Raw genomic sequence first — 15617 nt, forward strand, 5'->3', positions numbered from 1 at the left:
TCAGCCAGGCACTGTGTGCTCTACAAGCATACTCTCTCCATCCCCAGGGTATACACGTGCACTATTAAGGGAGCTGAGGTTCAGAGAGGGTCAATGATTTGTCCAAGACTATACAATAAAAAGGCTCATAGCAGGGATCTGAAGCCAAGCCTAAGTCTAAAGGGCATTCTTTAAGTCACGATGTAAAATGTGTATGAACTCCCCAGAGAAATAAGCAGAGTCGTTTCACTGTTTTTGTTCCTCATAAATACACTGTAAAACTCAGTCCAGAAGGCCTCAATTGCATACAGCGTTTTAGAAATGTGGCTATTTTACAAGGCGTCTCTGAGCTGGATATCAAAGTGCAAGCGGCTGAAATCCATCACACAGAGGTCCACAGTGGCCAATCCTCACGGCATATAAATCTCCCACTAGCAACAAGTATCTAACAACAGCTTTATGACACTTATAACCTGCTGGGTAGCAGAGGGGATGAACATAGGTATTATTTAATCTCATAAACAATTCTTTATTTCTCTCAGAAGCAAAATTATTTCACTGCCCTTCACTACCACTAAGTCCAACTAGCAGGCTCTTATAAATTCACATTCTCTGTCACAAGGACCAGGAGGCAATGAGGAATGATTAAGTTTGAACTCTGCACTGTCAGAACTACACAAAAGGAGGGCAGGTGGGTGCCTCTGGACAGATACACCTCCCTACACTCTAGAACACCATGAAAGAAAAGAGCTGAAGTGGTTTAATTTGACACCAATTTCTTGCCATTAGCAGAAATAAGTTTCAGATTTAGGTGGTTTGGTGGTACACGCCAGAGAGTTTTTTTCTGCTCTCAGCCCTCATCCCCGGAGTCAGCTACCTGGGGAAGTTCTCACAGGACCACCAGCCATGGAAGACTAACATGTGGGAGACAGGAACACTGGACAGTGCTGAGACCTTATTTTAATTTACTAATACTGCCCCCCTTCTTACCTGTCTTCTGTATGAATTATATAATTTTTGTTTTATTGTTCAAATTTTTAATTCTGGGTTTTAATTACTCTTACTATGTCTCAGTCTATTTATTTTTCTTTTTCTATTTAAATATAACTTATTACCAAAAAGATTTGGGGGAATGTCCACATATATATTTTTTTTTTTTTTTCCAGTATTCTTTTTTTTTTTTTTAAACTTTACACTATTGTATTGGTTTTGCCATATATCAACATGAATCCACTACAGGTATACATGTGTTCCCCATCCTGAACCCTCCTCCCTCCTCCCTCCCCGAACCATCCCTCTGGGTCGTACCAGTGCACCAGCCCTAAGCATCCAGTATTGTGCATCGAACCTGGACTGGTGACTCGTTTCATATATGATATTATACATGTTTCAATGCCACTCTCCCAAATCATGCCACCCTCTCCCTCTCCCACAGAGTCCAAAAGACTGTTCTATACATCAGTGTCTCTTTTGCTGTCTCGAATACAGGGTTATTGTTACCATCTTTCTAAATTCCATATATATGTGTTAGTATAGTGTATTGGTGTTTTTCTTTCTGGCTTACTTCACTCTGTATAATAGGCTCCAGTTTCATCCACCTCATTAGAACTGATTCAAATGTATTCTTTTTAATGGCTGAGTAATACTCCATTGTGTATAAACCATTTTCACCCTATTTATCCTTCTGCCTTTTGCTGTTGGTTTACATTCTCCATTTCAAACATTTAACCATGTTCTCATTAATCTTTATTCCTTAAGTTTTAAAATAAATTAAAAGTGAATAACAGGCACATATTTTATTGCACTTCACAGATACTGCAGTTTTTTGTTTTTTTTTTTTTACAGATTGAAGGTTTGTGGCAACCTATGTTGAGCATCTCTCAGCACCATTTTTCCAACAGCATTTGCTTATTAATTACTCTGTGTCTCTGTGTCACATTTTGGTATTTCCTGCATATTTCAAACCTTTTCATTATTATTATATCTGTTATCATGATCTGAGATCTTTAATGTTACCATGGTAATTGCTTTGGCATTTTTAGCAATAAAGTCTTTTTAAAATAAGGTATGCATATTGCTCTTTAGACATAATGCTACTGCACACTGAAGAAACTACAGTACCATGTAAATATAACTTATCAGCACTGGGAAACCAAAACATCTGTGTGGCTCATTTTCAACGGTGTTTGCTTTATTGTGATGATTGGGAACCAAACTCACAGACTCTCTGAGGCATGCCTGTATTTTCTATCTGGACGCATTTGTAGCTGCCCTGCCAAGGAGCAAGGCCAGCAGTGTAAAAAGAAAAAGAGAAGAGAAGAAAAAGGAAAATAAAGGGGAAAACAAAACCCAAGGGACTTCTCCCACACTCTCCATCTGGTAGTGAACCCCACCCTTCCCAGTATCTTTGAGTCTGAGAGAAGTTTCTTTTTGCTTTTAGACCACCCAACCCCAGGAGCAGTTCCATGATTTGTGCTGCCCTGAAGTCTAAACTAGGAGAGTGGAAAGAAAAGTAAACAACACAGGAAACTCATGACTGCGTTAGCTGTTCCCTTAGTAATGACTCCCCTTCCCAATCTGCCTGCTCGGACTTGCCTTTCCGAGTCCTCAGATACTGTTTTGTGCTTTCCATTCAGGGCTTTTGAGAAAAGTGAAAGCGTTAGTGTCTCAGTCATGCCTGACTCTTTGTGACCTCATGGACTGTAGCCTGCCGGGCTCCCTTGTCCATGGGATTCTCCAGGCAAGAATACTGGAGTGGATTGCTATTCCCTTCTCCAGGGGATCTTCCCAACCCAGGGATCGAACCCGGGTCTCCTGCACTGCAGGCAAATTCTTTACTGTCTGAGCCACAAGGGGCCAGGAGGAAAGACAGGGTTGAGGGTGGGGACTCTATCTTAGCAGATGTCCAGACTTATCTTTAATGCAGTTTTGAAAGCAAAGTAGGCAGTACTCCCAGGTCAGTCAAACTGGGTGCTAGTGACATTGTGGCCGATGATTCTGCTGCAGGGACTGTCCTGCACACTGCAGGGTGTTTAGCAGCACTCGGGGGTTCTACCCACTAGATGCCAACTCAAGTGGCACAGGCCTCAGTGCAGTGTATTTATAAACAAAAAGGACAGTCCTGATTAGAAGCAGACAGTGATTTTGAGAAAGTTCACTGATTATCTCCACATTTAAGACTATTGTTAGAGACTGTCCTTTTGAAGGCTGACAAGTTTATAGAGTAGGAAGAAAGTGATCATATCAACTCTGGTCCTCAGAGGCAGAATGTGCCAGCTCTTGGACTGGCAAGAAGAGGGGGCTAAGATGAGAGCGTAAGAAGGCTTTTAAAATTTCATGGCTATACTTTTACTATCAAAAGATCTCTCCAAACTTCATCTTAGATGCCAAGAGAGCAAAGTTCCACAGCTCAAATTCTGTTAACAAACTGCTGATATACTGACATCTTCTTTCTTATTTTTATTTTTCAGTAAACAATGATTTGGCACTTGTAGTTTCTAGTTTTCTAAGGTCTGTCCTGTGGCTTTTTAGAAAAGAGTCCCCAACATAAATTCCTATGAAGTACTTTAAATGTAAACCAGTTGATCTTGAACTTACTAGTAAGAGTCTTTGGGGAAAACATAAGTACAAGTTTCAGGCTTCACTTTCAATCTCTTATGGATGTCCCCTGAGCAAAAGGCAGGGGTGGGGGTTGGGCCTTGACCCAAAACAGTCATTCATGGGACCCATGAGGAGCTTAGCAGAAAAGCTCTGAGCAACAAAGAGGGTGGTATTTAGTGAGGACAATTAAACTCTACACAGGGAGGTACAGAAAATAATACATTTTATACCAAGAGCTGAAATGTGAAAAAGTACAAAGAGAAGCAGAACCTGAGAAAGTGGAAGAATCATGTTAGCCAGAAGACAATTCAGTCCCTGAAGGGGCCTTGAAGCTAAGTTTCTGTAACAGCCTCACCTTCTTTCCAACCCTGATAATATCTTAAGCAAACCCTCATTTCTTACTGTAACTCGAGTCTCTGGTTCTTATAACCAAAGGAGGCTACTTAATGGCGCACCTCCAGCACTGCTAACATCAGCTGACCCACTTTTGTTCCCAGTAGAATTTCATTAAAAATCTCTAAATTGGCAATCTCTTTCCAACTCTTCTCCTTAATTAAGAAGAAGTTGGGCAAGTTGGATGTCTTCTCCACCAATTTTGTTTTAAAACTTTTGTGTTGCACTTCTGCTGGGTTATTTCTTGATTAAGAAACAGAAACCTTATTAGGTGACTAGACCTGTCCAGAACATTGGAGCCACATCGATTTAGTGCACTTCATTTACTTCTCCAACTAACCAGAAAAGAAATTCAAAGCACATCTCTGATTAACAACCAACTAGAGGCATCATTTTAATATATAATTCTAGCTTGGGGATAACCATGCCTCACCAACTTCATCTCTCAAAATTATTTTGATACATAAATGCAGTTGAGTTTTAAGAAATGTATCTAGTTGACTTTAGTTCAATGCTCAAGAAATAAGAAATGGTCATGGAAAATGAAGGGGGAGAGTGGTTTAGTTGCTGATCTGAAACCTAACACTCTTAAATCACTTTTACCACATTCCAATATAGCTTTGGCAATCTGCATTTTAGAAGTATTTTAGAAATACTATCTTTTTGCTCACTGAAATAAGTACAGATTTATAAAGCAAAATGCTAACTTCAAGGGGAAAACATCCAAATACAAAATTTCTTAGTTTCACTGACCTGTAATTGCTTTCACCACCATATCGGACACTTCTGGAATTTCTTCATTAACAGGGACACAAAGCATCTGAGGTGTAACCCAGTGCAGGGCTCTACCGAGAGAAAGAGAGAGACAGTGAAAAAAAATGTCCAAGGATGGACTGTAATCATTTATCATGTTATTTCCTCAGTGACAGAAAAAGACAGGGCACCGCTGGCTTGTCAGGCAACCCCAGCCCCTGCACCTACTAGCAGCTCGGCTGATGTGCTGAGCAACTGGAATCCTAGGATGAGGCTTCTCTTCTGCACTTATCACAAGAAAGCAGAAGACAATTTTTCCGGTTGAAGTGAAATTATACTACATTGGAAAAGCAATGGATATTTAAGAATGAAGATCTGGGAAGAACCTGCTGCTCCCTGTCCTCACTGCCCACCTTTTAGGCTCTGCCCTCGACTTCTGAGGCACACCAAAGCCCGAGTCAGAGATCATCAGGCGTGTGTCACTTCCGCCTGAACCACTGAGATTTCTGGTCACATGGTGATTCCACTCGTGAAATTCTGCTGCCAACCCTCACCACATGCTTGACTAACGCTCTCACCCTGCACCTCAGTCTAAAGCCCACTGAGTTACTTCTGGCTTCATCCCTTATCTTCCCAAGATCAATTCCACACTTCCGATGAGACATCATCAAGTTCAGAGCTACCGATTACCAGCCCCGCTGTCTGGGAACCCCACTTGTGATCCGAGGCTCCCTCTCCTCCAGAAACACCTCTTCAGGCTCAGGCCTGGCCCTGTTCCCACATGTTGACGGCCTCTTTCCCCAGTGCTCTGCTGCTGCTAGAATGCACAGCACGGGCACTCGCTCCACTGGCCATGGAACAGTGGGTGCTTTGCACAGTGCTAGCAACCCAGGGCTAGTGGAAAGACGCAGCAGCAGGAATGGCTGAATCACCCCTGGGAATAACAAAGACAGACAACACACACTGCCTTTATACGGATATTCACAGCTTCCTGCCTGACAAGATAGTTAGTGCAGTGAAATGAGAAAACAATGAAATTTCCTCTTGTTCCTTGGAAATTTTGGAGATCTGAACACCAGGCATAGTTCTCATCTAAAGCTGCCTGGATTCAAATAGATGAGCACGATGGAGACCTGAGTCTTCTCCTCTTGTCAATTTACCACATGTCTTTTCTTTCTGACATCACAAAGGAGTTTATATGCTAAGGATGGCAGACACCTTAGCTGTTACTTTCACCCAAGGTCTGAAACTCAAGGGCCCAGTTTTCTCGGATGTGTTCTTCCAACGGAAGGTAGTAAATACAACAAGGAAAGGCAGAACAACCAACTACCTGATCCTCTTCTGAATAGCAAGATCTTTCTTCTCATCATCAGTAGTTTCTGGACAGAACACATATTTATAGAGACGAGTCATGATGTACTTTTCAATCTGATCCATTATCTTCTCAACTCTTTCTGGAGGCACTGAAATATTCAAAAGGATACTTGAATGAAGGATGAACATTTGAAATGAAGAGTAATGTTTTCATAGTACTTTCAATGTAGCAGAAAACTAATTTACCAGAAATACATTAAAAACACTCAAACAAAAGTATAAAATATTAAAAAATACTCTAAAAAAATTACCCCAACTTTTGCAGCTGCCTTTTACAGAATTCCTACTTCTAACTTAAGCTGTCTGGCAGGACCTAATAGGTGTACACCCTGCTTAATGAGAAGACCTTAGCATGATGCTACATTAGAAAAGCACTTGAAATTCTCAAGACTGGTATGTGCTGGCAAGACTCACCCTCTCACTTTTCAGAGGTCTACTATATGACCTTAGAGGTCACTCTAAAGTAAATAAATGGGGCATATTTCTCATCAAGATGGCAATTCCGAGATGGGGGTTTTATTTAAAAGCCTCCCAAGGGGTTTTACCTGACTCTGTCCCTATTCCCAATGAAATTATTAAATATTGCTCAAGAAATTATCCAATTGCCTGATTATCTTGGAATGATATACGTGGTGGTATTCAAAGATACTGCTAAGTATAAAACCAACTACCTGAATGTTAGTGGAGTAAGCTACAGAACAGAGCAGGCAAACCAACGAAGACTTTTGAGAAAGAGAGCAACAACTGAGAGACCCAGCAGGAGGCCTGTGCAACTACCAGCAGTCTCCCGGAGGCGGGCTACCCAAGGGATTACCTTTTCCACGAGTCTGCATTCTTTCAGCCACATTCTGGTAAAAATCCTGAGTACACTCTGACTGCTCCTCAATACTTAAGTCCTGAAACAAAGGGACAAAGAGGCTGCTAAGTAACTGAAAGACAGATCAGGAGGAAAGCTCTAAATTTTACAAAACTTACTCCTTGAACTAATCCCCAAAGTACTTACGAATTCAATTACTGCTGCAGGGAAGAAAAGCCTGTCCTTTAATATTCTTTACCACATTCCATGACTTCTCATTTCTTTCTGCTGTATACACATATTCTTACATGGGTATAATGCATATTTTGATAATTTACATGTATATGTACATTCTGACTTACCTAGTCTACTTAATCATTTGATGGCTTTATAATATTCCATTATATTAGCCAATTTATTTAACTATCTTCTACCACTGTGTGCCATGGGTTCTTACCCTTTTTTCACTAGTTATATATTGTAGCTATAAACAACTGTGTGAAGATAGTTTATTTTGGGTTATCTCTTTGTGATTCATTTACAAAAGTGGCATTAACTGCTTAAAAAATATGAACAACTTTACAGCTCTAAATATCTGTTCCTCAACACACTCCTCAGAAACTCCAAGTACAGACATTAGCCATGTATGTGTGCTTATTTCTACACAGCCCCTCCAACACTGAGCATCGTAATTTTCATTTGGGTTTTACTGATTTTACAGGTGTTAACATATATATTAGTATTTATTCCCCACTTTCTTCCAAAGAATGTTTGAAGTCTATATGAAAGATAAACCCAGCTCAGAGCAACCTAGAAAAATGACAAAACAAGACAAAACATGGAGAGAAACAGAAAGTAGAGCTGGAAAGATAACACTAAAATGTCTTCCTTGAAGATACAGAAGTTAGTAAAAAAAAAAAAAAAAAGTCATCCCATAAATTTGTCTAACTAAGCTGTCTAGCAATCATCAGCAAGATGAAAATAGTCACACAACTGAGTGTCCAAATCTAAAAGCAGTTTCTTAGGTGAAATTCTGACTCCAAAATCAGGAATTTCTCCAAGGGTTCTCATGAAGATGTCATCACAGGAGGGCATGGATATGGCGCAAGACAAATTCCACAGGACTGCTTCTCACAGACCACCTCTGCACAGGCCAATGACGTGGGTCAATAAAGCCCCAATGAAGCACACAGTCCCTGACGCCCTGGCTGATTCAGAAGAGATGGCCTGGGGTGAGAGCTAGTGAGCAAACCTTGCCCACCTGCCTTCACAATGTCTCGTCCACCTTCCCTGGTTTGGGTCCTCATTACCTCTCCCCTGGAGTTCAGCTGATCTTCCCACTTTCGATCTTTCTCTTCTCAACTGATCATCTTAGATCACAATCTGGTCCCCACGTACGCTGCTAGGTTTCCTATTGTTGAGAACCTGCATTTAGCTTTCCCACCTCTCTAACAATGTAAAATTATTCTCTGTCCAGATTACTTCTGCTCCTCTCCAATCCTCCAGAAGCTGCCCAAGGAAGTCCCACAGGGTTTCATTCAAGGCTCGGTCCCCATCTCACCTCCTCTGCGAAGATGTCCTCTCCATTCCCTTGGTCAAAATAACCTTGCAGGCCTCACAGCACTCAAAAGCACTCTGTCATACCTTAACTGTTGCACTCCTTAACTGCCTGAATGTTTAATACCATTAAACCTTTTTCCTGATTATTAAGAACAATTTTCAACAGTTCCAATTTTAGCTCCTCTCTGTAGATGAAATAAGTACCTTAATCTGCTTTCTTCTAATGTTTTTCATTCTTAGCTCTTTTATTTGGTGGGCATGTAAGGCTCGTATCAAACACAGACCTTAAATAATTTGCAAACAAACTTCCCTGTCTTCTTCAGCAGCAATTAGTAAAAAGCAATCCTGTTCCCCCTTGTTTTTCTAATTCTCATATAATTTGCTCCTGAGAAACTGAATTTATTTCTGGAATCCCTGGTTTATTTCACCATTCTCTCTCTCTTTTCTGTCTATATATGAAAATCATATCTAGTTGTGGTAAGTTTCATTTTAGTATATTCTGAGTTGTCTGCTATATTTAGAAACTTCCCTCCCAAACTCCTGCTACCTTCTTTTACTAGAATAAAAAATGTAACATGTATAATTTAATATTTTAAGTATTCATACTGACCTGAAAGGTATTTGTAAATTTATCTTTTTGTTTTCCTCAGCTAGATCCAAGATATCTGTACTTCCTCAGCTAAATCCAAGATAAAATCCAGAAACAGTCTTTTAATTCTTTGAATAAACCTCTTTCTGTATTAGATTATCATTTAATATTTAATCTTTTTATTGCTATTATCTTTATTTTTATTTTTTTTTTTTGCTATTATCTTTAAAAACTGCTCTTTTTAAAAAGTCTGCTAGGCTCTCTAGCTTTCTATCTCTGGCATCTTGTACTGTAACTGAATTTTGTGGATTTATCTCACCAGGCTGCTAAATTTATCTCTATTGGTATTCTGTTTTTTTCTCGGATTTTCCGTTAAGATTATTTTCCCCCAATTTCCAGAAAATTATATTTTTATTCATTCTGAAAACATTTATTACATGGCTAATAGAATTCTAGCCACTGTACCAGGCAATTACATAAAAAATAATAACATTCTCAGAGGGCATTCAGATTGAACAGGAAGACTGAATGCAAATAATTCAGTACTTTCTGCAATAGATTATCTCCTTAGATAGCTTAGAGGAAGAGATAGACAATAAACTAATTTATAATACATAACATGGCTAACTTTCATTCGCATCAAATCTTAACAGTAAGAACACAATTCATTCTTAAGACTATTACCAGTACTCACTCCTAACTAGAAATATGGCCTCCTTTTAAAGGCCTAAATGGCCTGCTTTATAGGTGGCAATGGATCACCTACTTCCTCCCCCAGCTCCACACAATCACTGTAATTTTGTTACAGTTCAGAACACTCCATTTTCTATTTCTATTGCACAGATTTACACTTTAGCAGTGTTTATTTTGCAATGTGAACTAACCTGCCACTCTGTTTTCTTATCCTGCTTTAGATTCTTCAGAGGACTTACCACAGTTGTATATTATAAATTAGTTTATTGCCTATCTCCTGCACTAAAATGTCAGTTCCCTGAGGATACTATTTACTTTCGTGTCCTTGGAGGCTACAACAGAGCCAGGCATAGAAAAAAAGAATGCAAGGGGACATGCCTATGGCTGATTCATGCTGATATAAGGCAGAAACCAACACAATATTGTACAGCAATTATCCTCCAATTAAAAATACATACATCTTTAAAAAAAGAATGCAAGTGCCCATTTATTACTACTCTTCATACTATTGTAAAGACACAGGGAAACAGTTCTATGTTGATCTCTCCTATTTCTGCATCTTGTGAGGAGACACTGGCAGCCCTTGTTCTGCACCCTTTTCCAAGATAGCTGTATAGTGGACAGGCCGTGAAAACAGGGGTAGAGCCCCACTCAAGTGAAAAGGGTAGGTTGTTCACTGTCTAATATAATAAGGTTTCTTTCTGGAGTAAAAGTCAGGCAGGCTCACAGCCCTATGAAAGACCCTCTTCTTTAGCCTAACTCACTGCCTATACAGGGATTACCTGGTTGATATACTCTGGCCACTGCTAATGCTGTCATAAACTGGCTTCTTTTTTTTTTTTTTTTCTTGACCCAGGAAGCTTGTCTTCTGCCAGTATTCATGGAATTATGAAAGTGAAAGCATTAGTTGCTCAGTCATGTTCAACTCTTTGCAACCCCATTGACTGTAGCCCTTCAGGCTCTTCTGTTTATGGAACTGTGCAAGCAAGAATACTGGAGAGGATAACCATTCCCTTCTCCAGGGGATCTTCTCGACCCAGGGATCAAACATGGGTCTCCTGCATTACAGGTGGATTCTTTACTATCTGAGCCACCAGGGAAGCCTATGAAACTATGGCAGGCTAACTTTTAACTTGCAAGTAGATTACATCTCAGATCCTTCAAAGTTCTTCCCAAAGGAGCTAAGTGACATAATAGCACGTTTGTGCTGGTAAATTCTTTTAAGTTTTACAAAATTCCAAAAAGTTTTTCATAATTTTCTAAGAAAAAGCACAGTCTAACAGTGTAAATTATTTCTTTTCTTTAAGTATTCTTTAACCAATACCTGGGATAGTCTTTTCTATAATGTCTGTGTAAAGCCATTTTATTTTTTTTTCCTAAAAAAAAAAAAAAAAAAAAGTCTGGCTGAAGTCTTTTTTCCACCCTTAGCTTTCAAAATCTTTGACTATTTCCTTAATTATGTTTTGTGTATTTTATCTTTTGAAACTAGATCTCCATGACCTATTTTCTAGATTAAGATTCTTTTGTACTACAGTTAACTGTTTGATCTACTTAGGTTTTAACTTAACTTTTAATGTTCATATTTTTTGTATCACTAGTCTCTGCTGCCTTCAATAATTTCCTTTTCCAGGAAACTAAACATATTAGGGCTTTACGCCTTCTAAATACATGTTTAATTTTAAGTTTTAAAGTATGTCGCCAAGCATGTAGGCCTCAGATTTTAAGATAATCTACCTTCCAAGGGAATATATCCCGTGGTCATGAAGCTAGTTGATTTCTGTCAAATTCAATTACTGGCAAAATGAAGGTGGTAAGAACTATCAAGGTACGTGAATTCACTTCATCACTCTAAGGAAAAGCCAGGAGCAGTTAGTCACTTTTAGGAGCTAGATAGTTATTAATGACAAACTACTCGAATGTGCTTTTCACAAACATTACCATGTAATTTTTCAGCAAGAGAAATGTTTAAACTTTTGCCTTTGCTTCAGTGAATGAAATGTGTAAGGGTTAAGTGTTCCAGAAACTCACATTCTGAGACAGAAGGGACAGAGCAGTTGGTGCACCAGGTAGCCAAATTCTGCAGAATTCCCAAAGATGTTACATTCATTTAAAACACTCTGAGGGCACCAGAGTTTGAGCACATACAATGTTATTCACGACACTCCAGGGGTCCAGTAGTGTCCTGGCAGTGGCTTCTGCAAGCACCTGACATTACTAAACATATAGTCTTAACTCAATGAAGAGACTCCTGAATTAGAGTCCATTAATGCAATTGTATATTTAGCACTGGTTACCTGAGTTTTCCAACAAGGTTTAGGAAAAGATCAAAAGTATTCACAGATGAGTAAAGTAAACCAGGCTTTTCAAGCAGTATAGCAACTAGTTTTTTAAAAAATCTCTTTAAGCATTACTTTGCAATACTTCAGTGTATGGGAATTATGCAGGTGCTGAATGAAATTTTAACCTAAAGAGGTACATTTTGGGGATGAGGAAGTATTTTTAAAAACTCTCAGTGCAGATATAAAGTATTTCCTGATAAAGATAAAATGGCTGAAAAAAATTTTAATGCAATTCTGAAAATACTTAATTTTTCTAGACTTGACCTGTTATGTGGGAAAAAGGTTGCTCATCACTGGCATACTCTAGGACTGGAGAAAATAGGAACAAAGAGGAAAAAGGTGTGGGCAAGAGTGGTTCACTGTTGAAACTACAGGTTAGAAATTACAAGGTAAAGACACACATGGAGAGGACACAAGCTGTTATCCAAGTGACCCTGGATAAGTCACTCATCCTCTCTGGCTCTCAACTTTCCTACCTGTACAATAAATGGACAGAAGTTGCTAAGGTCCTTTTCAATGTCTAAATTTTAGCTTTCGCTTCTCTACCTGAGCAAGGACAGGAAAATTAAAAATCAATATACAAAACCAAACCAAAAAAAAAAAAATCCTAAATGATTATTCTCGGTCTAATGATTATTACTTGAGTTCAAGGTCTACTATGGCCCTCTTGGCAGCTTACTATTTATAAGGTGACAAGTTAGGAAGGCTTACTACTAAAGGAAACAGTGTAAGTGGCTTTGATGCCAGACTTTCCACATGAAGATGATCCAAATACCATTGAGTTGTAGTGCAAAAGTATTAGCCTTAGAGTCATGTTTAACTTAGTTCAGTGACATTTCTCAGGTAAGTGACAACATTTCTGGATCTTTATTTTCTCAGTTGGAAAATGACAAAGTTTCACTAGATTATCTCTAAGACCTATCTCAAAGTTTCACTAGATTATCTCTAAGACTCTACGTTTCTAGGTGGTTCTCAACCTACCCTTTTGTAATGCATTGCTTCCAAAAACAGCTTGGTCTGCTTATAGATTTCTTGGCCTGTCTTGTGGAAGGTCTTGAGAAATTCTATGAACTCTTTAGACACTCTATCCGTTTCAATGCTGGTTTGCCGGTTTATGGAAGGACTGGGAGCTTTTGCTTCCTGAATTTCTGCTGGGAAAATTAAACATAGTAAGTTTCATTACACAGAAGATCCATGCATGGAATTACTTTAAGTATCTAACTTAAGATTATTTAAATTATGCTAAATCAAAGTTAAACTTGAATTTAAGTTATTTTATGTTTAAATATTTGGATTCTCCTTGTTTGTTTAATCGCTGAGTCGTGTCTGACTCTTTTGCAACCCCGTGAACTGCAGCCCATTAGGCTCCTCTGTCCCTGGGATTTCCCAGGCAAGTATACTGGAGTGGGTTGCCATTTCCTTCTCCAGGGGATCTTCCCAACCCAGGAATCAAACCCCTGTCTCTGCACTGCAGGCATTCTTTACCCCTGAGCCACCAGGGAAGCCCATGCACCTAGTAACACAGCTTTAAAACACATGAAACATAAAGAGAAGAAATTTAAAAATCCATGATTTTAATAGGAGAGTTCAATGCTCCTCTCTTGGTAATCAATATTATAGGTAATACAAAAAAGTCAATAAGGACAGAATACCTGAACAATGCTATCAGACAACTTGAATTAACTGATATTTATAGAATACTCCACCCAACAACAACAGAATACACATGCAATCTGACAAACTAACAGTGGTGATAGTTTACATACAGCAAATGTTTACTACGTGCTAAGTGCTTTTCCGATGCTTTGTTGTGTAATCCTCACAACTCTATAAACTAAGGCTTGAGAACATTAATTAACTTGAATGATGCTGCAGCTATTTAACTGGCACAAGCTGGAATCTGAACCCAGGACTCTGTGCCTTAACTGCAGCCTGAGCTCCTTACTATGCAGTATCTGCCTCAGCATGTCAGAGTGGACTGAGGACTCTTTCCAGGGAACACCATGCCCTGAGACTCTGTGGATCTGTAAGCCAGCCAAGGGCGGGGAAACTAACCATCTCTTTTATTGCCTTACTTGTGCACACTCTCTCCCTTCAACAAATACTATTTTCCAAAGACAGATGATTTTGATTTTTTAAAAATATTCTTTCAAAATGCTAATGAAAGTAAAGATACTCTGTATGATACTATAATGGTAAATACATATCATTATACATTTGTCCAAATCAACCGAATGTCCAATGCCCAGAATGAATCCTTATGTAAACTACATGCTTCTGAAAATCATGTGTCAATGTAGGTTCAGCAACTAACACAAATGGCCCACTCTGGCGGGGGATGCTGACACTGGAGGAGACTGTGCATGTGTGGAGGCACAGCACGTACGGGAACTCTCTGTATGATCCTTTCAATTTTATGTGAACCTAAAACTGCTTTAAAAAACTTAAAAGAATAAAAAAGATGAACTGCATTCACTAGTTATGAATTAGTATGTGCATGCATGCTAAGTCACTTCAGTTGTGTCCGACTCTTTGTAACCCTATGGATCACAGCTCACCAGACTCCTCTGTCCGTGGAATTCTCCCAAAGAATCCCTTTCTACCCATTATCTAGAGTCACAAAATTTTAACACTTTGCTCCATGTCTGTGTGCAATTTTTTCTAAATTTTTCAGAGTAGATGGTATGTATCATGCTCTTTATCCCTTAGTTTGAGTATTTCTTAGCAGCAAGGATATTCTGTTGCTAACTATAGTTACTGAAAAATAAGCATTTTTTTTTAAAACACAGGATCAAACTGAGGGTCACACATTTATTTAATGGTCATACAGTCTCCTCTAACCTGGAAATGTCTTTGTTTTTCATGACACTGACAATTTTGAAGAATACGAGCCAGTTATTTTTACTGAATGTACCTCAATTTGTGTTTCTCTACTGTTGCCTCATGACTAGATGTCAGGTGATAAATTTTCAGCTTAAATATTACACAATTGATGTTGTGTTCTTCTCGAATTATCATACCTAGAAGCACACAAGGTCCATTTCCCACGCTGTAATGCAGCTATCATTTCTCTATGTGTAATCAGTAAATAAGTTGTGGGAGTTAACCTGAATCACGGTTCACCACTTGTTCCTCAGGAAACTCCCTACTCTCACCCTAGATTCAGCATCCACTGGTGTAACCTGTCTGAACCAGTTCCTACCAGGATAACTGTAACATGGTGATTTTCTGTCTCCATCACTCCTATATGTGTTAGTCAACACTCTATGGTAAGCAAGAGTTTTCTTCCCTTCTTTATCTATTTTATTAGTTGGATGGACTAATAGATTATTGTTTTATTCATCTGCAGTCCATTTATTGTCTTTATTTGTTTTGATACCCAAATTTGGTCAGTGGGAACCCATTCAAGCTGACCTCTGGGTGCTTGACATGTCCCCAACATTTCTGAGGGGCCCTCCTTTCCCTGCTCCAGTTCCAGAATCACTCAATTCTTCAAGGAACCTGGATTCACTTCAGTGTAGGATAGCATTTAGAATCTAAG

General features: G+C 39.0%; 1 protein-coding gene across 22 annotated transcripts in view; it reads right to left on the bottom strand.

Annotated features, from left to right (window-relative positions):
* Positions 1–15617, bottom strand: part of RABGEF1 (RAB guanine nucleotide exchange factor 1) — a 50488-nt gene that overhangs the window by 5198 nt on the left and 29673 nt on the right. For 9 of the 22 annotated variants that reach the window (XM_086374710.1, XM_086374708.1, XM_086374706.1 and 6 more), the window contains 4 exons: positions 13058–13224; positions 6914–6995; positions 6056–6188; positions 4726–4817 (listed from right to left, as the gene is read on the bottom strand). In XM_086374710.1, coding sequence (XP_086230836.1) covers positions 4726–4817; positions 6056–6188; positions 6914–6995; positions 13058–13224 — 474 coding nt within the window. Of the gene's footprint in view, positions 1–4725; positions 4818–6055; positions 6189–6913; positions 6996–13057; positions 13228–15617 lie in introns of all 22 variants that reach the window. The other 13 variants (XM_086374702.1, XM_086374700.1, XM_086374698.1 and 10 more) reach the window with 2 other exon arrangements.

Source organism: Bos grunniens, chromosome 25, assembly GCF_055505025.1.
Source record: "Bos grunniens cultivar Pamir isolate PY7600 chromosome 25, Bosgru_T2T1.0, whole genome shotgun sequence".
Taxonomy (NCBI): domain Eukaryota; kingdom Metazoa; phylum Chordata; class Mammalia; order Artiodactyla; family Bovidae; genus Bos; species Bos grunniens.